General features: G+C 38.7%; 2 protein-coding genes across 2 annotated transcripts in view; one reads left to right on the top strand and one right to left on the bottom strand.

The window, feature by feature from the left end:
- The window catches only part of LOC136856241 (ionotropic receptor 25a-like), a 9,749-nt gene extending 1,322 nt beyond the window's left edge, over positions 1 to 8,427 (top strand). Inside the window, exons 3-14 of the mRNA XM_067133932.1 lie at positions 1 to 81; positions 1,768 to 1,794; positions 1,896 to 2,111; positions 2,386 to 2,493; positions 2,762 to 2,944; positions 3,120 to 3,278; positions 3,726 to 3,936; positions 4,847 to 5,061; positions 5,521 to 5,650; positions 6,696 to 6,846; positions 7,491 to 7,608; positions 8,146 to 8,427. The exon at positions 1 to 81 is cut by the window's left edge and continues 422 nt beyond it. Coding sequence (XP_066990033.1) covers positions 1 to 81; positions 1,768 to 1,794; positions 1,896 to 2,111; positions 2,386 to 2,493; positions 2,762 to 2,944; positions 3,120 to 3,278; positions 3,726 to 3,936; positions 4,847 to 5,061; positions 5,521 to 5,650; positions 6,696 to 6,846; positions 7,491 to 7,608; positions 8,146 to 8,289 — 1,743 coding nt within the window. The 3' untranslated portion in view covers positions 8,290 to 8,427. The remainder of the gene's footprint in view (positions 82 to 1,767; positions 1,795 to 1,895; positions 2,112 to 2,385; positions 2,494 to 2,761; positions 2,945 to 3,119; positions 3,279 to 3,725; positions 3,937 to 4,846; positions 5,062 to 5,520; positions 5,651 to 6,695; positions 6,847 to 7,490; positions 7,609 to 8,145) is intronic.
- Positions 8,330 to 14,059, bottom strand: LOC136856276 (transmembrane protein 45B-like). Its single transcript, XM_067133984.1, has 5 exons — positions 12,828 to 14,059; positions 10,400 to 10,658; positions 9,962 to 10,191; positions 9,428 to 9,544; positions 8,330 to 9,047 (listed from the first exon to the last, which is right to left on the bottom strand). Exons 2-5 carry the CDS (start codon positions 10,647 to 10,649, stop codon positions 8,781 to 8,783), a joined length of 864 nt encoding a protein of 287 aa, XP_066990085.1. The 5' UTR covers positions 10,650 to 10,658; positions 12,828 to 14,059; the 3' UTR covers positions 8,330 to 8,780.
- Positions 14,060 to 22,962: the final 8,903 nt, after the last annotated feature.

The raw sequence follows: 22,962 nt of genomic DNA, 5'->3' as shown, positions 1-22,962 counted from the left end.
TGGTTGGTAGCGAGCGGTCAAGGAAACACAGCCGTTCTCTTGCTTGGAAATGAAGATTGGGTCATTGGTGCTGTTTCTGTGGTGAGTAAGATTCATTTTTGTTGTTTATGATGAAGGTGGCGCTATGCCAGCACGGGCTCTTGCTTGTGAAGCAGCCGGGGGTAGGCAGAATGATTTAGAGACTGTCAGACCCCTTAACCTAACCTAGGGTACCAGATCTTTGCCTAAGTGCATGATAGTTTGAAAACATTCTATAAACTTATTAGTGGGATTTAGATTCTTCATAATGTGAATAGGATTAATAGGATTTTATTTTTGTGTTCCCCCTACCCAAACCCCACACCCCCACCCACCCTTGACCACTGTGGTCCTCCAAACTGTAAGATATAAGGGGGGGAGGGTCCCCTATCCCAAAAAATTACTCAGAAACCTTCAAATCACATGATAAAAAATTGGGAAAATTATATTTGAAGTCAAAAATGCAATTATGGTTTATAACAAAATAATACTGTTCAATTTAATATTGAATTTACAGAGAAACAGAGTGCTGAGTTCATTGAATTTACTTTTGTCATAAGTTTTGAGTTTTTATAATAATTTTTATAATAATTTTGAGTTTTGATCCAAGCCTTTATTCTTATGAATTTTGAGTTTGTATTTGAATTTCTGGCCTAATAAAAATTTGAGTTTAAAATATTAAATCTCATAATTCTCAAATCATAATTCTTACAAATTTTTTGAGTTTGAATTATGTTTGAAATATTCAATCCTGTCAAATTTTGAGTTTGTAATAATAGATATAATCTATCTGAATCTGAAGTGCCCTCAATTTTGAGTTAATAACACTATACAAATTTCTCTGAATTTGAAATAATCCTTTCAATTTTGAGTTAATAATATATAAAATTTCTATGCCAAATTTTCCAAAATTATTCTCATATTCTAATTATTTTTATTGCTTTGAATTTGAATTATGTTAAAATTTTCAATCTTGACAATTTTGAGTTTATAATATATAAAACTTCTCAGAATTTTCAAATTTCAATCCAGATTTTCCTCTGAAATAAAAATATTTCCATTTTGACTAAATTCTTAATGTAATCTCATACGTATGACGTCATACGGTTATCAGACCCATAAACCAAACGCTTACGTAAGCTTTCTGGGCGATGACGTCATCGAGAGGGAACGATGACGTCATACCATGATTGGCAGGAACCCTCAGGAAATATTATCAGAAATTTTATTATATTTTTCATAATATTTTATCTATTATTGATCTCAGTAATTTCTGCACTGGCTGCAATCCACAGCAGTCTACTGACCACCGGGTACTTGATTGGCTGCTTAGGTTAACTTTAATATATATGGGTCAGGTCTCTGACCCTGGTAATTGCGACGCCAGATACCTAACACCCTATCAGTTGTGTTGTGCATGATGACTTTAAGTTATGAAACACTTGGCTTGACAGGAGAGAGAGAGAGAGAGAGAGAGAGAGAGAGAGAGAGAAATATATATATTTTAAGATATCCCCAAAATTGAGTTAACTAATATAATCATAATTAAGTTCTATATACCTACTGAAAAGCAGTATATTAAATGTTATATATATAAAATCACTCATTGTCTATTGTGTGTGTGTGTGTGTGTGTGTAAGTATGTCCATATGCTTCATTAATCATGTAAATTAACATATTTTCATTCAGGGAAATTATCATAAAACAATGAAAAGACCCTCATCAACATCAATTCCATTTCCATTTCAGATCAAAATCCGAAAACTTCTTGGCCCGGTAAGTCCATTATGAAACCTAAATATCAAAAACTGCAATATTATAACCCACAACAAACTCCATAAACAAAATTTTTACTGGAACACCACTTCCCTTCCCAGGAAAACGTCTTAATCCTCCTCTCTACGTCTGGCAAAATCCCCAGCCCCCGGTTGGCACCTCTCATCAGGCTGGGTGCCCAAGTTATCGTGCTGGAGCTGACGACACAACTGTCCCAGAACTCTTCAGAACAGAGTTTGCAGAGACCACTGAACCGCCTTTGTCAAGGGTACATCAAGAGGGCGGTTTTGGTCGCAGGGGGTCAATACGTCATTCAGGTTGGTGTAGAGGTGTTTGGAGATAGATGTAAGTGATAGATAGTTAGATTCTGCTAATAGATAGGATGAATAACAGCTGTTGATTATGGCTGAGAGGCAAGCTATATTATGCTCTACGCTGGTCAGAAGCCTTTTCTTCTTCTTCTTCTTCTTATTATTATTATTATTATTATTATTATTATTATTATTATTATTATTATTATTCACAATGATTTATACTCGTCCAATAACAATTACTGATACCTTATCAAACTCGCCATCAATATTCCCACAGAATATCGGATGCTGGTCCCACAGTTACCAAGACTTCCTTCTCAATAGCTCACTACTACCCACGCACAGTACTTTGCAGGGCGCTGACGTCACAGTTGTCATAGTGAAGGTTAGTGTAGCGGAAAGAGAGAGAGAGTGGGTTGGGAGGGGAGGGAGAGGCGTTAGATAAGAAGGGGGTTTGATCGTCAAAGACGTGAGAATAAGTAGTATGTCTGGGAATGATCTCCAAGTCCGTGAGAGAAAGGAGGTTTGCCAGGGATCTTGAAGGGTTAATTATGAGTGATAATAATGGTCAAATTAGGTCTTATTATTATTATTATTATTATTATTATTATTATTATTACTCTCACAAGCCATTTCTCCCTCAAAATACCCAGAATTTCATCGAGGCCATCAGAGCCGGACCCAGGGGGCGGCTCCTCGTTGGGTATTTGGGCAGGGTGGTCACAATCCTGGCCCACGCCCTGCACTTTCGGTACAGCATCATGGAAGGGTCGAGCTTCGGTAACCTGACCCCTAACGGGTCATTTGACGGGGTCGTAGGTCATATTGAAAGGAAGGTGAGTGAGGTCAGTGATAATTAATAATAATAATAATAATAATAGTAATTATTATTATTATTATTATTATTATTATTATTATTATTATTATTACTAAAATGATAAATTTGTACTAGATAATTGTTCTGCTAAGACAACCTCCCAGAAGTCCCTCCACTGACCTTTGACCTTGCAGGAGGGTGACCTTGGCCTGGCCTCCCTGAGCATATCCTACCACAGGAACCTGGCCATAGACTACACGGAATGGATCTGCTACCATCCTTCGCTCTTCGTCACGAGGGCGCCCAGGATGTTCAACGACCCTCTCATCCTCTTCAAGATTTATACCTGGCAGGTGAGGTTGGACCTTTGACCTTGATTTGACCTTGATTTGAGTCTAATTTGACCTTGATTTGAGCTTCATTTGAGTCTAATTTGACCTAGATTTGAGCTTGGTATTTGGCCCTAATTTGACCTTGATTTAAACTTGAGTTACACTTTCAATTGAGATTAAATTGACCTTCTTGATTCGAGCTTAATTTGATCTTAATTTGACCTTGATTTGATCTTAATTTGACCTTGATTTGATCATAATTTGACCTTGATTTGATCTTGGTACTTGGTCCGAAAGGTTGGAAAAATTACCTTTAATGTGACCTTGAATGAATGGTGAGTATTGACCTGATCTTTGTCCTTAATTTGACCTTGATTTCACCTTGTTATTTGGTCTGAAAATTGTAAGGTAAATTCCATAATTCTCTCTCTCTCTCTCTCTCTCAATACAATCACCTCATCTCCACAGGCTTGGAGTGGCATAGCAGCTTTCCTAATCTTCTCCGGGTCCTGTCTCTGGGTATTTTGGGGGTCCCCCACCGCTGCTGGCTGCACCCCCGAGGTGCAACGCCCTTTCTACAAGATGAGGCACGATGCCCCAGCAAGCGCCCAGGGCGGCCGGAATTGGGCGAACTACGCCCAGGCTTTGATGACCATTCTGAAGTCAGCTGTGTATCAAGGTAGGCTAATACTAGAGAGAGAGAGAGAGAGAGAGAGAGAGAGAGAGAGAGAGAGAGAGAGAGAGAGAGAATACTCCATCTCATTTGCATGACTGCACTAACACCATCAAAATAATGACTGGTTGAAAAAAAATTCAGTAACCAGGAATGTGAAACACTTTTTTTTTCAAAGCCCCCAAAAAACATTTTTAGATAACTGCAGAATTCTCATGACAGATATCCTATTTTTTTTTCTCTCTCTCCTGTCACAGGCTTTGACAGATGTACCGTCCATTTTTTTCTTTTCATTCTGTCATCTCAAAAAAATGTGAATTTTTATTTTCCTCTCTCTTTTATTTCGGAAAAATTTGAGTTCTTTTGTTGGGGCTTTTTGATATGCATGAGAGATATATTTTCTGATCATTTTGAAAGTAGTGATTTATGTTTATATTGTGAATTTGAATTTTGCTTTTGCTTTTTATATATTTTTAGGGCTGAGGTATCACTGAGGATATTGGCAGGTCTTTTTCAGAATCCTTTGCTTTGAAGAAATGTGCTAAATTCTGTTAAGATATTTTAAATTTCATATTTTAATATTTTGTTATCATAAAAATCATTATTATGCTTATTATTAAAAATAATAATTTCTGTTTAGAAGCAATTTCAATCATTTTTCCATAGGAGAAATTTTCTCATATATATAAATATATAAAAACTAAAAATTACTCTTATCCTGCCCACAGAACCTTCTTTGTCAATCCTTTCTAAACATTTCCATGTAATATTTATCTTCCAAAAACCTCCTATGACTCTTCTCTGCCTTTATTTTATATTAGTCCCCTCTAAGTTATGGGGTTGGTCGCCAGAGGCTCCAGTCTCCGTAGATTCGCATTCCCATCTCTCAGCACAACCATCCTCTCTCCTTCCCAAGGTACCAACCACCCACCAGCGACAACTTCCGGGCGAATTGTGTATACGTGCTCGTTGCTGATCGTGATCATCGTGTACGCTCTCTATAGCGGCAACCTCACGGCTTTCCTGTCCATCCCGAGAGTCGACCGCCCGCCGTCTACGGTACGCGAGCTGGTCACCAGAAACTGGGCTTTTTCGCTGAACAAGGCTTTTGGAAGTTATGATCTGGTTAAGGTTAGTGATTTGGGCAGTTGCGAGAAAATGGGTTTTTTGGGTCAATGTGGGTTCAGTGTAGGTTTGTTAAGGTGTATAGTCACTGGGATATTGGGCTTTTTTTTTTAGAGAAATTGGGCTTTCTGGGTCCACGTGGGTTGAGAAATTGGGCTCTCTGGGTCAACGTGGGTTCAGTGTAGGTTTCTTAAGGTGTATAGTCTCTGAGATATTGGACTTTCTACCTTGACAAGGCTTACAAAGGCTAGGATTGTTTAGGCTAGTGCCATAGTCAAGAGAAACTGGGCTTTGTCATTCAAAAAGGCTACAATCTTTCCTAGGTTAGTGGTATTTGTAGCCACTAGCAACAGGGCTAAGTATATTGCCTCTGGGAAATAGATCTGCCCTAATAAGGCTTTTAGAAAGCAAGAAACACAAAACAAACTTCCCATACAAGGCACACTGTAAGCACTCCTCCTTCAGGAGACCAAGACGCAAGACTACCAGACCCTCTACAGGAGAGCAGAGGAAAGGGGTCTCATCCTGGAGAATTCCGGAGCCACTGCCAACAGGGATTCTTCGGAGATGTTTGTCAAGAATATCGCCGTTGTTAGTGAGTAGATGCTACCGTTATCGTACTCTGGCAACCCACCTGCTTAACGGTGTGTCCGATTTCGTGTGTGAATTATAATCATCTGCCTTATTAAAGTTGATCCTGTTATTATTATTATTATTATTATTATTATTATTATTATTATTATTATTATTATTATTATTATTATTATTATTATTATGGCCAGCTATTCTGAAATTTTCATTATTGTGTCCTGGCAACCTACTGGTCAACAGTGCATCCGATTTCCTAAACTTTATATATATATATATATATAATTTTTTATTCATTTCTTTATATATCTTTACTTGTTGTTTATTTTTTATTCTGTTCTGTGGTAGATTGATAATGTTTACAGAATAATAATAATAATAATAATAATAATAATAATAATAATAATAATAATAATAATAATAATAATAATAATAACAGCAGAATTTCAGGCTTATCTCAGCCCACGTACATATTATATGAGGCTGAATAACATGCAGTTGGCAGCTGCATACACAATGAATAAATAAATGTATGCAGGTTATAGATGCATATTTTAGGGAGTCGAGTCAAGGCGAAGGAATATAATAATAATAATAATAATAATAATAATAATAATAATAATAATAATAATAATAATGAAAGGCTTATAATATTTATATTTATCTGGGCTAATACAAATGACCTGATTCACATTTGTCGTCATACTGACTCACATAAACAGTGAAAGTTTCATCACAACTTTGATAAATATATATATAATATTTTATGAAAACAAAAACACACAAGCTTTGGTATTCTTTCTCCTTCTTCTGTTTTCCCTGGCTAATGACCTTCCATCTCTTATTAAAATGATATTCTATCACTCCCTTCAGCATCAAGGGTCAATCTATCTCCTCGTCCATTCTTCGCCTTGTCTTACTCTTTTTCCGGGAGAGAAATTAGGGTCTGAATCCTGCAACAGCCCTTAGGAGCTTGGGGTGAGTGGGTATGGGTCCCAATGAGACAGGACTAGTCAACGGGGTAGCTCTACTTAACATTCGTCCAATTTCAGTGGGAGAGACAGGCGCCTTCTACAACATGAACAGTAACACACACAAAGACGGGCGCTGCAAACTCACCCACGGGCAGGAGGACATTGGGAAGGAGTACGCAGCCTTGGCCCTCCCGAAAATGTCGTTGTTGAAGCCCTTCTTTGACAGGAAGTAAGCTATGCCAAAATTATAAGGAGTCGTAGTAGGCTGCAGAAAGACACTGTGTGTTCTATCACCCTAACTTACTGGTTCGGACCTTCTTACCTGTATATATGCATATTCTCCCTAGCTTTCTAACCATCTGTCTGTTTATATATCTTTATGCTTTTGATGGGTCATTGTGTAATTGGTAGATTTCTCACCTCTCTCTAGCAAGAGGTTCTAGTTTCAATCTAAGATAAGAAAGGGGTGAGGGCACATTTGCTTAGTTCAATTGTCTTTTGAGCCAGAGAGTGAATCATGTATTTTGTGGTCTTTCAACCCAGTGTAATGTTACAGCCATGGGTTGGATGGTAAGATGAGAGAGGAGAGAGAGAGAGAGAGAGAGAGAGAAAGAGAGAGAGAGGGAGAGATGGACAAGAGTTATGTTTGCCTGATCAAAATTTTTGCCTTCATATCCAAATTACAAAAAAGGACTTCAAAAGATCATTCTCATCCTTACAGAAGTGGATTCTCTCTCTCTCTCTCTCTCTCTCTCTCAATACAGCACCAAATATTGATTCCTGAATATCAGCTAGAAAGAAAATACCAAAATTGTAATCAGTCAGAAATCAATTTCATTCTCATGATTTATTCCAAACTTTCTTTCATTCCAGACTTATCTGGATGAGGCAAATGGGAATTATCCAGAAGAACTACAAGGATTCCTTTGGGATCAAGTGCTTCCGGAGAGTGCAGGACTCCGGGGAGCGCAAGGCCCTGGCGTTGTATCAGGTAGGAACCGCAGGATAGTCTGAAGGATTTCTCATAGTCATGGAAGTTAGGATATCCTTGTCAGGAAACCATATGAGGTGATAATTAGGATAGCAGTGTTGCTGATGATGAAGAGAGGGTATTGATGGTAGGATTCCCCTAAGGATATCATGAAGGATTAACAGTTTGGAGAACTGTGATAGGATATAATAAATGTGCTGAGAAAATATATTAATGGCAGGATACTGAAAAGGATATCATAAAGATAGAAAGGGTGGTGATGATTATATGATACCTCAGATGATGAGAAATATCCGTAGGATGTCGATGACAATAGGATCCTAGGAAAGATGATAAGGATGAGGAGGCTCTGATGTTAATCCTAGACTGTGCCCTAAGCATTAAGATATATATATATATATATATATATATATATATATATATATATATATATATATATATATATATATATATATATATATACACAGTGGGACCCCTCATTTCCTACTATCCCACCATCGTACGTTACTTTCGCTAACATATCCTAACCTCTCCCAGTTGGAGGGCGTTTTCTACATGTGGATGTGTGGCATAGGAGCCGCCTTCGTGTCCTTCGCCTTCGAGTTAAAGTTTGGGAGAAGAAGGACAAGAAGGCCCCTTGTGCGCGAAGACCCGTCATTTGGAGGACGCTGGGGAGCTTAGGACCAGAACGCAACCTGGACATATTGCTCTAAAACCTTGCTTGTGTAGATGTGATGATTATTATTATGAATCATTACAATTATTCAGAATCACTACACATTAAGATGAACACATTAAACAATAAATTTATCATTTAAAGCACAAATCAAGATTATTATCCTGTATTTGGTCCATTTCTTAAAAAATAGGTAAAATTAATATGATGAAATATGAATGACAGTTATAAATAACCACATGATTAATACCTCGGATAAAAACAAACGGCGCAGTTGGTATTCTCCATCTTCCCTTCTTCTGTAGGTTGTGATTTCATGTCGAAGAATCTATAAAAACTATAAAATCTTTTGTTTTAATCTTCAGTTAAATGGTAAGTAATTTTTTAAACCTGTACGAGATTTCGCCACGATATTCATGTGCATCCTCAATATACCTTCATGTTTACATTTTGATCAAGAATCTTCAGGGTGTTTACACTGTCCTTCTTCTTCTTCCTACTCCACGGTGAGTTTCAGGACTTCCTGGCGGGTCGCGCTGCTCTTCTCCGGCCTCCTCTCCAGCTGGCAGTAGACCGACGTCCCGAGCATCTTCTTGACCCTGCGGTTTAGCAGCCACCCCACGAAGGCCATGAGGATGAAAATCCCCATGCAGTGCCAGCAAAACAGCACCGTAGCCAACATCATCTGGGAGTGGCTGTTCTCGTCCCACGGGGTGGTCAGAGGCTCGTACAGGATGGAGCCGATTTGGACGAACCAGGTTCCCTGTAGTGTCCAGAAAAGTACGTCAGAACGTTTTCAGTCAGTGGGAAGTGGTTCCTACAACTCTGTACTCATACACCTATGGAGATTTGTGGAGATTTACTCTGAGGTTAGAATGTATCCAAGTTTTAACCATTTGAGCTTTTGCAGTACAGAAATTACTGGTGATTCAAGCGTTGGACTTACAGAAGCCAACTGACTCGTGTACGCCAAAACTGAAACTCTAGGAGATCTGTGACGTCTGCGTAACCTGTCATTTTAATTATCTGTTCTTATATGTTATCAACTCGTTACTTTCTTCCCTCTGTCCTCTGTTTTCCCACGCAAGGACATTGCAAATCCATAGCTTACGATAAACCTGAGAAGCGTTATGATTAACTCACCTGCAACATTGCAAAATAAGTTCGCATCAAAGCCGGTAACACACTTCTCCTGTAAACCATCTCAATGATTGTGGCCACAGCACAGAGCATTATTGTATACAGCATAAGTATGTGTACCTGTTGAGGGGACAGTGATTAGTATGTGCAGGTGATATCAGAATTATTGATTGTTATCAATTTTGTTTATTATTATTATTAATATGCTAAAACCTGTTTCTCCTGAATGTGAGAAACATTATTCTGTACAGCCTTTCACATCTGAATCACGTATGAACCTCCTGTGTACAGTGATTTCACGTACGGTACCCGTACCAGTACAGAAGGGCATGTCGCAAAGGCCCCAATGGCCCCCCAAGCTCTACCCTGAAAATACCCAGGTCTCCCTGACTATGGCAAGAGCTGCTCAGCCCTAGAGCACTACTCTAACTTTTATTTTTCCAGGATCTTAGACTTGTTCCTCCTTCGGGAGTTGAGTTCCAGTCTTCTCCCACACGTCTCATGACGCCATCCACGCCCTCTTCGTGCACGCATTACCTGTACGTCCAAGGGTGTCCTCCCGTGCAGGTGGTACCCAAAGAGCAGGGCCTCCATTGAAAAGGCCATGGCCAGAGCGACATAGTCTAGGTTCGGGAGGGCCGTCCTAGGGCCCCTGGAGGCTATGATGTCGAAAACCCCAGACAACCCGAAGGCGAAGTACATCGTCATGTGCTGTGCATTGCCGTAATGGACGAAGACTCCGTCTTTAAAGGCCGTGATGAGTTCTCCTGTGGGAGGAAGAGCAGAGTAAGGTGCTGGTTGTTGTAATGCTGTGTGTGAAGACTCATTCTTTGAGAATTAGGCTTGGGAGTTGCCAATCAGGCCATTTAATGTGAGAATTAAACTTGGGAGTTGCCATTTAGGCAATTTAATGTGAGAATTAGACTTGGGAGTTGCCATTTAGGTAATTTAACACCATCAGACCTAACCCCTCACCCAAAAACCCTATCGTGGTGAGGAGAATCTTCGCGATACCCTCCATGGGTATCCTGGGGCAGCACGGGAACACGTGGGCGCAGGTGCTTCTGTAGGGCGTGGAAGGCGAACCGCCGCTGCCGTTTTCGTCTCTCATTGTTGCCAACGCCCTCTGGCTCAGGAAGTATTTGGTGAAGATGCTGAACATTTGCCAAGAGGCGTATAAGATGAAGAAACTGCCCGGTAGCAAGTGGCCCATGAAGGTACCCATTTTGGCTGGCTGGAAGAGAGAGAAAGAGAGTGAGAGAGAGCGAGAGAAAGAGTAAGAGAGGAGCACAATATATATATATATATATATATATATATATATATATATATATATATATATATATATATATATATATATATATATATATATATATATATAATATTTCAATAAGAAAAAATAAACTTCAAATCTTATAATAAATGACAAATTACTTTAAGAATTACATATGGATGAATTAATACGATAAAAATGACGAAAAATAAACTTAAACTCTTATAATAAATGACGTGATATGTAATTAATTACACTAAAATTACGCGAAATGTGATTAATTAATATTAAAGTCGGTGATTTAGCCATGTTCCTTAACTTGTTCAAACATCGACTTTTTTTCAAAGTCTTCAGCATTTAATTAGATTAATAAACTTTAAAGGCAAAATAAGCTTCAAATCTTATAATAAACTACATAATAATTAATAAATAATACTTGAAATACGCTAAAATTACGTCAAATTACGTTAAAACGTAATTAAAATCGGTTTGAAAAACGTCAACTGGAAACTCGTCCAAAGTTCAAACGTCGACTTTTTTCGAAAGTTGTCACTCTGACTCACTCAGTGTTTCTTTACTTTCCGTGGCGAGAGGACGTGTTTTCAAACGCTCTCTGACGTACTGTTTATAGTGGCGTGAGAAACGCCTTGCTGACGGTCAGATTGTGTCAGCCCCTGCGGCTGATTGCTGACTGTTTATGGTGGGCTTTGACCTGATGCTGACAATGATATTTTGACAGCTGGTGCTGACAATGGATATATATTGACAACCGGTGCTGACGGCTGATAACGGATATGCCATGACCACTGGTGCTGACAACGAGTATGCATTGCCAACCGGTGCTGACAGCTGACAGATTCTAATTCGACAGCTGTCGGTTTCATATTGTATGCTGACGTTTCATGCTGACAACTGCTGATTTCCTATTGTATGCTGACATTCATGGCTGACAAACGCTGTTTTCCTGTTGTATGCTGACATTCATGGCTGACAACTGCCTATTTCCTATTGCCAGCTGACATTTCATGCCGACAACTGCCAATTTCTTATTGTCAGCTGACATTTCATGGCTGACAACTGCCGATTTCATATTGTTTGCTAACATTTCATAGCTGACAACTGCTGACATCTATAGTAAGCTGACATTACAGGATTAGGAAGTCAGCAATCTAATGAATACCAAAAACCAGCCGTTCTGTTCAGCTGACAGCTGCTGACATCCCGCAAGTGCCGACGCTATCTCCTCGTCTAATCAACAATTTGTGGCAAGTTGCAATTATTATTATTATTATTATTATTATTATTATTATTATTTGGTCACTTTAAATCCCATTCACTTTGCTAACTTTGGAATTCTCTGAAATCGGTTTTATTTAAGAGTTTATTTTTAAACTAGTCTGAGGAACGTTCAGGCTAAGATTAGCACAAACTGGAATGGGAATCGAGATTCTCGTAAAGATATTTAGTCAATTATTGTTGATACAGTTGTCCAGTCCACTGACTTCACTGTGTTGCATAGCTCTGGAACTCCATTTCTGCCCATATATTCCCTGACAGCTATGACTCCTTGCCCCTCAAGTGGCTTATATAGGTCCTGGTTTAAGACTAGGGTCTGTAAAGGCTGTAATGTGGCCAGTCCCATCAGCCTCTTCATGTGGACGACTTCAATCAACCTCACTCTCCTTATCAGTGAGGGTAGATGCCGCCCGGGTTGAACAGCCTTTGAAATTGTAACTTTTATCAGAGATAAGAGAATCGTAACTTGAATTCAGCAGGTCTGATCGTAAGCGATGACGTGTTTTTAAAGTTAGTAAGCCAGAATTATCTTCACCTTACCTAAACTTAACCAGAAACTGACCTGACCTAACCTTAACCTTAACCTAACTTAACAAGATAGGCTTTAGCAAACTGAATAGTGGCTATCTATAAAGAAGTATGTTGACAAAAATAGGTATATATGTGTGTGTGTGTGTGGTTTCAAAAGGTATTTTAGGAGGACAAAAGTTTTTATAATGACAGGATTATAATACCCTGTTTGGGAAAGTGGCACCGTTTATAATTGGGCTCCATTGTTCTGCTTAAGACAGTTTTAATTTAACAAGTGACTAAAGACAAGTTTTATAGGCTTACCTGTGACAAATTCTGCCAAAATCTGCGGCTGTAAAACTTATTTTCACGAGACAAATCGGGTTAAACACCAGTCCTTCAGGAGACTCTGTACCACCCTTGTTCTGTTCTTGTTTAATACGAATCACAGTCAGAATTCCAGTATACAGATTTGACAGTCAGTCCAGTGATCTCACTCACAGGGCAGTATTGAATCACAGTCAGAATCCCAGTACGGAACTGACAGCCACTCCAGTGTGGTCTCACTGACAAGGCAGTTTTGAATCAGTCAGAATCCCAGTACAGAACCGACAGCCAGTCCAGAGATTTCCTCACACACACAAGGCAATATTGCGGCACTAAGTGAACAGCCAGTGTACTGACACTCTCAGCACACACTGTACTGTACTGCAGAGCATTACCTCAGCAAAAGCTGGCTGATAAAGGCATGTTTTCACATCCTCGCCACTGATATTGCGATAAGATATCTCTTGTTTGTCGATAGAGGTGCGGAATAAACCTTATTGTTTTTTCTCTGTCTGGAACAGGCATTGCCGCCTGTGAAAAAACTAGTATATATTCGTACTTTAACTGCTGAGTCGTGGATGAATCACCTGTGCAGGAAACTTACTTTCTTGTACAGTTATACTTTTTGTATGTGAAGACCCTTCCTTTTCAAATGTACCTTTTAAATCATCTATCTATCATTTTTTTTCAAGTCCTCATCTCATCCTCCATCCCAGCATCCATAAATAATCCATTCTTCTCACCAGCCTGGTGTTCCACCATTCTCTCCACATGTCTGAACCATTTCTCAAGAATGTGATGCATTCTTTCTTATACTCTTAGATTTATGGTAAAAGTATTAACATATTTTTTTACGTTTTTAAGCATTGCAACTAATTTTTACTTAACTTAGAGCTATCTTTCGGTGGTCTCGGTGTAATGCTGTTTGAGCCGCGGCCCACGAAACTCTCAGCCGGCCTCGGTGGCCTGTGTTGTTGCATTGCCAGATGCACGATCATGGCTAACTTTAACCTTAAATAAAATAAAAACCACTGAGGCTAGAAGGCTGCAATTTGGTACGTTTGATGACTGGAGGGTGGATGATCAACATACCAATTTGCAGCCCTCTAGCCTCAGTAGTTTTGAAGATCTGAGGGCCGACGGACAGACAAAGCCGGCACAATAGTTTTTTTGATATAATTGAGGAACAATTATATTAATATTCCCACTATATCCAGCAAGGATGACACGGACCATTGGTGCTTGTCCAAATATGCAGACTTGTAATCAGCAATAAACTGATAAGGTGCCAATTTTGACAAAGCCCCGAAAATGCCGTCGATACCGACAGGATACCTTATCTGGCGTAGCAGATATCGTTATCAGGCAACGCTGCAGAGGCCTTTGTGCAAGGATTCTGTAAATGAATGCGAGTGAATTTGGAAGGGGCCAAATGTGTATTGATTATTTGTTAACGTCTTGGCTACTGTGGTGGTTTGAAAGAGGCTGGATAAAGGAGGATCTTAGCAGAGAGAGAGAGAGAGAGAGAGAGAGAGAGAGGGGTTGGAAAGGCCCCATAGGAGAATCTAGCAGAGAGAGAGAGAGAGAATTGGAAAGGCCCCCTAGGAGAATCTAGCAGAGAGAGAGAGAGTTGGAAAGGCCCCCTAGGAAAATCTAGCAGAGAGAGAGAGTTAGAAAGGCCCCTAGGATAATCAATCAGAGAGAGAGAGTTAGAAAGGCCCCTAGGATAATCAATCAGAGAGAGAGAGAGAGAGATGTGGAGAAAGTTACGCAGGTAAGAATTACCACAACAAAATTACATCAAATGAAATTCCTTACAGTGACTCCCAACAGGCACTGATAACGGGGCGTGGCAGTGAGAGATTAGATATTAGACAAACAGGAAATGTGTCTGAAATCACGTATCTCCTTAATGTTCAGTTTTTGATGAGAAATAAGTTGGGATTTGTATAAAAGATGTTTTCGCAGCGTCCCTAGACTTTAGGTACACCAAGTCTCTAGACTTTAGGTACACCAAGTCTCTAGACTTTTGAATTACTGTCATAAATCGTGAATCAGTCACTATACTGACTTTCTGATAGGTATACATGTGCACACTTACACACACACACACACACACACACACGTGACAAATAGCAGAGTTGAGACCAAGATTCCTTACATATGAAAGCATTTACTACAATATCTCACGAATTATCATAACTATCTTGATTAAATTTTGGGAGAGTGCTCGATTTATTTTGTCAATAATAGGTCATAAGTTTTCTCGAATAACTATTTCTTGTGTGTCATGACTGTGTTTGGAAATGTCAGCTTTTCTTCACTAATGGCTATAAATTTCCATGTCTTCGTAATTCCTTGGACAATTTAATAGTTTGGTTTTATATATATATATATATATATATATATATATATATATATATATATATATATATATATAAAAAAGACAAAATCCACGAAGGAGTGTTGCAAGAACTATAAGTCGAAAGGCCTTATAGATTCATCACGTTCCATATTTTTGTGATTCAGTTACACACACACACACATATATTTATACACCATCTATATGGGGATTGTATAGCCTATTACAACCACAGATCTATATAGATTTAGCCCAGTCGCGCTTGCCGAATATCTGACATGCGTAGGTCGCCTCTTTGCAAGAGGGCCAACAGGAACCATCCGATCTTCCTGTAAATCCATACGTAAATGTCAAGTAGGATCTCAAACACTCCTATCCCTCATCCTTTATACTAGAAAGTATCCTAAAACACCTCCGTCACCCATCCTCGCCATCAAATTAGCTTTCGTTCCAGGCCGAACTTAATCCCCAGGTCATATTACTGCAGGCGTCCTAATCGATTGCAAAATTAATAGCAGGAGGGCGTCTGGTCGACTTGACTGGAAGTCGAACGGGAATTTATTCATGATTCCGGTTCCATGCCGTAATTCCCGAGCTGTTATAAGTTATGCACAAAGGTTAAAGGTGAGTTCGAGGCCGAATAAGGAGGGTTGGTTTTTTTTCTGAGAAGGTCTTGTCCTGGGTTTTGTAGAGGGTTCTGTAGAGGAGGTTTTTCAGAATGAGTTGCAGTGTAGTGTTCTGATGCTATCTTGTAATCTGTGTTGTTATTATTATTATTATTATTATTATTATTATTACTCAAAAGTAAGATTCAGCAAGAAACTGAGATGTAATCTTACTCTGTATAAGATCAGAACTAAGATTCCAACACTGATCTTTGCAAGACCCAGGACACAGTACAGAGATTCATCTCCAGAGAGCGATTCACATTAAGCTAATGATTTCTGGGGGGTATTAGGGGGGCGGGTAATGCCCCAGGGTTGAAGGGTAGGTATGTGGGTATGGGGGACGGGTGTCCAAGGAAGGAGAATTGGGACATGCTATTAAGATCTCTCCATTGTCCTGGGACAAAGGACCCTCGCCTTTGTGAATGACGTAGGCACTCTGGATAAATGTCTACTGGTCTGTGAGTGGCCCTGAATGGCATCATTTATGAAATGCTTATGACTGAGAGAGAGAGAGAGAGAGAGAGAGAGAGAGAGAGAGAAAGCAGTAATGAATTACGTACCTGGTAGATAGTTGATTGCGATGGATTGTAGCCTGTGTGAAGAAAGTTATGGGGCTAGCAGCTTCACTCCCCAAAAACTAGCTGGGAATCAGGATGGTTAAAATTCTCTCTCTCTCTCTCTCTCTCTCTCTCTCTCTCTCTCTCTCTCTCTCTCTCTCTCACTGAATTAAAGAAAACTATCATTTCTTTCCCTCATTCTTTATCTCTAATTTGAATTTCTCTCTCTCTCTCTCTCTCTCTCTCTCTCTCTCTCTCTCTCTCTCTCTCTCTCTCTCTCTCTCTCATATATATATATATATATATATATATATATATATATATATATATATATATATATATATATACAATATATATATATATATATATATATATATATATATATATATATATATATATATATATATATATATATACATATCATCATAATTACAGACAGAATTAACACAGCACCTGTTTTCCAAGAATTGCAAATGGTGCTGTAATGGAATATTTTTACACTATGTTATTTTTACTTCTAAATTACGGGGGCGGGGAGGGGGCGTTGGAAGCATGAGTTCAAACGTGCAATAACATCATTGCAATTCGAAATAATTTATTTTTGTGAACAGAATGATTTTGTTTATATATATATATATATATATATATATATATATATATATATATATATATATTTATATATATATTAATTAAAATTGGAGAAATCTCCTCTGCTAAAGAAACTCCTTCGAGAGATTGAGAAACTTTTACACAGACCAAACTTCTTCTTCTTCTTCTTCCTAAATTATAATAATAATAATGAAAGTAAGGTTCTCTAGATACAAGAATTAAAGAGAAAGTAAGAGAAACCAATTAAAACGAATGGGAATGGTGATAAATAACGAGAAATAAAAGGAGGTAGATTAAGCTTAAGTTTATAAACGACAAACAAATCAAAATAACTTCCTGAATGTAGCAATGATATCTAGCGGTTAGTTTATGATGAGGAGGCCTTATGCCAACACGAGCTGGTATTCTGTGACTTAAAGTAAGTGTGGCAAACGGACAGGAAGTCTATAAGTATCACTTGAAGGAAAAAAGAAAGATTTAAAATGATAATATCAAAGTCACCCATTTTAATGTCGCTCTCTTCAATGGGGGACAATATGGCCCCGTTTTCTAACTCGGCCTGAATTTTTATTTATTTATTTTCTTCAAAAGATAAAATCGAAAATATTCATTGAAATGAATTTACACTCGCGTGTATTTATAAGCATTAAAACTGTATTTAATTTGTACCGCTGTGAAATACAAGTGTATTTTAATGTCAGCGTAAGAATGGGGAATTTATGTGAATCTTTATTGAATTATTGTCTCTATATTTATTTATAATTAATATTAGCACGACAAAGTTTGACTTTACTTTTGTAATGCGTAATGACAGATCTTTGTAAGAAAGGAATGTAATGTAATCGTATTACATTAATAAATTAGACCTAGTTCCTTTTGTACTCATGTTACTTATTATTTGTCACTATGTTTATTTTCATTCGTTTCTTTTATTTTCTCTAATTCTTGTAATTAGAGGACCTTATTTTCATCTTTATTATGTATATTATTGAGGAAAAATGTATACCCCCGCAAGCTGGGGGTACACATTCATTTCTGGTGACTTTTTATGAATAAAATTGTAAGTAAGTTTTTAAAATGTAAGGGGGAATGGTATTAGGGTAGTAATCCGTTGCATCTTTGCTTGAACTCCTGAAGAAGTTCGAATTGCGTGGCGTTTTCGGGGAGGAATGAAGGACCTCTGGAACCTTGGAGAAGTTCAGCAGCATGGCTAAACATTTAAAGCATATTGCTGCTTCAGCTGTTCAGTGAATCTAGTTGCTCTCAGCTGGAAAAGAAGGACCAGAGATCAGTTGAGAAAGAATTCCTTCCATTATCGACTTCATAACTGAATTCATTAAGGTTGTTATTCAGAATTTAACTCTCATAGATATATATATCAACAGAGCCTTAGTAACAATTCTGCTCAACATAACTCCAGCTGTAGTCTCTGCTGTAGAAGAGTGTATTGTTCTATTGTGTAAATTCTTCATATTGTAGTATTCCATTTATTTTACCTCATTTTACACACACAGGTTTCCAGACACGTAGTTTGTGTGTGAATTTGTATGTGTGTGTGTTTGTATAGGGCACTTACGAGTCCTTTTGAAATTGGTGCACACCCAACTCAAGAGTCCTTGTTCAGGGACAGTCCACACCCAACAAAACCTCTTTATCTTCAGAGAAAACGTTTTAAAAAGTATATTTCTTGAAGCCGTTAGTCCGTGATTGCAATGCAAATTAACAGGTCCTAAACTATTACATGATGCGTTAGTGGACTTATCAGTAAGTAGAGAAATATGGGTTAAAATTAGTTGATAGCTTTCTTTAGGCTAGTCCAGGACTAGTTTACGTTTCAGAATATTTTTTCCAAGCTACCCTTGGTGAACAGTCATCCATATCATGCCTAGCTTAGGCCAGGAGCTTAATTTATGCAAATCTGTCTTGGAGCAAAGGTATAACTGAGCCTGTGAGGGTATATACCAGGCTTCTAGGCCACTTCTTCAGGGTATTTTTGTTGCTAGGGTACTAAATTATAGGGAAATGATGGCTTCATTGGAACTAATCATGACCGTTAAAACATTTTGAGTCGCTCACCACTCATAATTGATAGTGATTTTCTGCTGTAGGTTCTCTCTGCGCCAAAATATTGGATTATAATCTTTGTAGTTCTCCCAGCTTGGTCAATATATGGTATTGTAATTTGATGCCAACATGTAACCCACTCTGACTAAAAGTCAAATGATGGAATATGAAGGATTAGTGAATTTATATCCTAATGAGGATATAAACCTTTGGCAACAGCTGGTATGCTGGTTGAAGCTCGGTTACAAGAGTTCTCAGATCCACACATCTGTGCAATGGCACTTTTCCTGCAATGTTGTATCTTGTAGGAATACTAAACATCATCTCCACTATTTCTGTTATAGAAGCTGCTTGGATGGTGATTGTTGCATTTGTGTTGCGAGTGATGGTGTCTGATGAGTCTTTTCTGAAAGAATGATCAGCACAGGTGCCCTGGACTTGGTCAAGTTTGTGGTTCATGTCTGTGAGAGTGTTCAGTACCTCTTGACTTGTGATGACTCTTATCTTGGTCTCCTTCCCAGTAGAAAAGATATTTTGGAGGTATAGAAGGTTTTGTTTGTCCTTCAAAGGCAGTGCACCAACAGTATAACCTCTTCCCTGTGCCTGTACAGAGCTCAGTTACAGTTTCTGAAGGTGCGAATTAAGGTTGTTGAGTGGGCCTTCTGTACTTTGTTACAAAATTGAGGTAACCAGTGTTTTAAAGTAGGCATAGGGTGTAGGACCTAGCATCATAGATTAAGGTGTATCCCTGTACGTGGAGCATAGGTGAGGAGGCAGACCTGTAAATTACTCATTGGTTGAGGTTTAGTGACCACCACCAGGCAGGACTCAGCACCCCGAGATTGGGCTAGGTTAGGAAAGCACAAATAGGTATAAGTTATTTATCAATCCATTTTACACCTTCTTAATCAGGTATGAAGTAATTGTAAGACTGATTTCTGTAGAATTGATTTCAATACATTTCTAAACTTTATTCCAACTCATACATACAATTGACTAGGTATACTTTCTATACCCACTACAGCTGTGATTGTGTAAGACATTATTGATTTCAATTCCACAATTGAATCTGCCACTTGGAAAGAACTGGAGAAGTTATTCCCAACTCATGAATGGGATTTCGTCACTAGTATACTTACTTTGGGACTTAAATATTTTATTAGAATCTGAATGATGTTTGAATAACTAGGTGGCGCTTGACTGATGTAACGGAATCATTTATAAGCATCTGACAACTAAGAACTGAACCAAATTAGTTGACATATCTCACAATTTGCAGTCTTCAAGAATCTGTTTTTATGACCAAGTTGTAGGTTTAGGATGTAGACGTTGAATGGGAGACAGGAGACTTGACCTAAATTGGGGTCCACCTTTCAACTGGGAAGAATTGAAGAGTATTAGATGTTTTCTAGCACTGGATAATATTCATGATGTTAAAACATCTTCAGGCTCGACCTTAATCCTCCGTAGGCAATTTTAGCATTCACAAGAATGTACTGAATTGAATATTTAATTGAAAATTTATAGAGTTTAGGCCAAAGCACTAGGACCTATGAGGTCATTCAGGCTAGAAAGGAAATTGAGAGTAAAAGGTTTGAAAGGTGTAACAGGAGGACATTATTTGTTAAGAGTGGGTGGACAGCGAGATGGTAGAAAGAATATGAAAGGAGGTGCAGTAAAAGGAATGAAAGGGGTTGCAGCAGTAGGGTCCTAAGGAAGAGACGTTGCAAAGAGCCTTTAGTAATGCCTACAGTACACCACGTGAGGTGCACTGATGGCACTAGGCCTCCCCCGGGGTACAAGAATGCATTTTTAAGAAACAACAGCAGCTATTTCAAAGAAATGAGCAAGGAATTAATTGGTAATGATATTTACAGGTGACGGTTGCTACGTACACTCTCTCTCTCTCTCTCTCTGCGTTGGATTCTTGGACTCGTTGTGACCCATTTGTGCTCAAGCCAGACTTCGAAGGTATGTCGGAAGATGTTTTAATGTTTTGTGTTGGTGCCTTTTCTGTCCCTACAAAAATACAAACCACTGCCTTTTGTATAGAATTATTCTCAGGGTTGTAAACAGTTGTTGAAGCTTGGTACAGAGGTTGTTAGCTGGTGCTATCAACTCCAAACTAGGTTGTGAAGCTTGACATACCTTTATTATTTTTCATAAGTTGTTCAGTATATTACAGGGACAAGAAAAACAATTATTTTTGTACCCCCAGCAGCCTGTATCTTCACAAGATGCTGATTAAGATTCAGGCTCATCATTAACCTTCATCTCCAGTAGCAAGACTTTTGGCTTGAATACCAGAGACACAAAGTGGCAGTGTTTTTACTTTTCTAGAGGAGTGGGTGAGGTCCCATCTCAAGCCCACATCTCTGCCCCACCTCGTCTCTCTCTCTGCTTGGTCTTTGGACAGACAAAAAAAGGGATTTAATTAAGGTGGAGTTGGGAATTGATTCCCCGGAATGTCAAATTTAGGCCGAAGGCCATCTATGACCTGAGGTCATTCAGTGCTGAGAGGGAAATCGAGACTTGAAAAGTTTTAGGGGTGTAACGGGAGGAAAGCCCCTCGGAATACAATTGTTAGGAGGGGATGGGAAGTAAGATGGAAGAGAGAGACTATGAAAGGAGGTAAAGTAAAGGGAATGAAAGTAAAACTGCAAAGAACCTTAAGTAATGTGAGCGTTTTCTTCTCCTGTAGAGGAGACGTTTTTTGCAACTCCACTGACCACCGGAGAACTTGACAGGAGCTGGTTTTTGGAAAGGGACGTCTGGCGTTGCATCAACTTACTGATGGTTGCTTAAGAGACTTTTTCCAGAAAGGTGTGTGGCCTGGAAACTTCCATGCTGAGAGAGGACGTGGTTCTGGAAGGAAGAACCACAGTTGTGTAGGTGCTCAGAAAACATTCAGTTCTTAATCCGGACACTCCCCAAAAAGTGCGTCTGACACATTCTGGAGTTGCAGAAGGTGTTAAGGATTTCATATAGAATGGACCACACATCATCTTTTTAATAGTTTTAATACAGTATATTGTATCGCCATGCTGGCTACAGAGAGACTGGCCGCACGGAACGCAGAGATGCCCAAATGCGTGCCAAAACATTGGCAGGAAGACTCTGCATTGTTACATGATAGCGGGGCAACTGAAAATGATATTAAGCAAATATAGCATTGAAACATCTTATTGTAATGTTACAAAACTGTATTAAATAGTGTATGCTCAGCCTGTTTGAATATGTTCAAGTTTGTTCTACCATGTGTTCTTGTCTTGCTGGCAAAATTTCAAGGGAAAGGAATCTGCCATGGTAGTTGCTACACAAACCAATATTAGGCCTGAATTAGAAATATGCGGGATGGAACCAGACCTTAATTGAAGGGTTGTTTAAATTGTTTAAACACAATCAAGTGGCTGAGTATGGACCCTGAAGAACTAGTTCCTTGGGTAGTGCAGAAAGATGGTCAGGCCTAATAAAAGTACAGAATTTAACTGAATCAGTTGAATTTAACTAGGGTGATTAAAAAGTTCACGAACATAAAGCATAATGTGCTTAAAAATAAAGCAATGCTACACAAATGAAATATGGCAGCAGGATAGGATTGAGGTCCAGATAGTCTACCAACATGGTCAAGTACTGTAATAAGAATGAATATCTTTTGATTATCTAGATAACAGAGGTAACTGGTCATTTTCAAAGATGAGTTATGGGGTATAATGGGGTTGGTAATTCCTTAATCACTTCTGCCTACTGTGAATTGACCCCCAAATTGATTTGAAAACGTTTGGTTTTTTGAGAGCAAGCAGTGATGTCTTATTTGCTTTGATAATGCAACCAGCTTGAAGCTCTAGGGCTCTTGAAATGAATACCAAGGG

This window comes from Macrobrachium rosenbergii, chromosome 35, assembly GCF_040412425.1.
Source record: "Macrobrachium rosenbergii isolate ZJJX-2024 chromosome 35, ASM4041242v1, whole genome shotgun sequence".
NCBI classification, from domain to species: Eukaryota; Metazoa; Arthropoda; class Malacostraca; order Decapoda; family Palaemonidae; genus Macrobrachium; species Macrobrachium rosenbergii.
The sequence above is the reverse complement of the archived record's forward strand: the minus strand, read 5'-3'. Positions and strand labels throughout refer to the sequence as shown.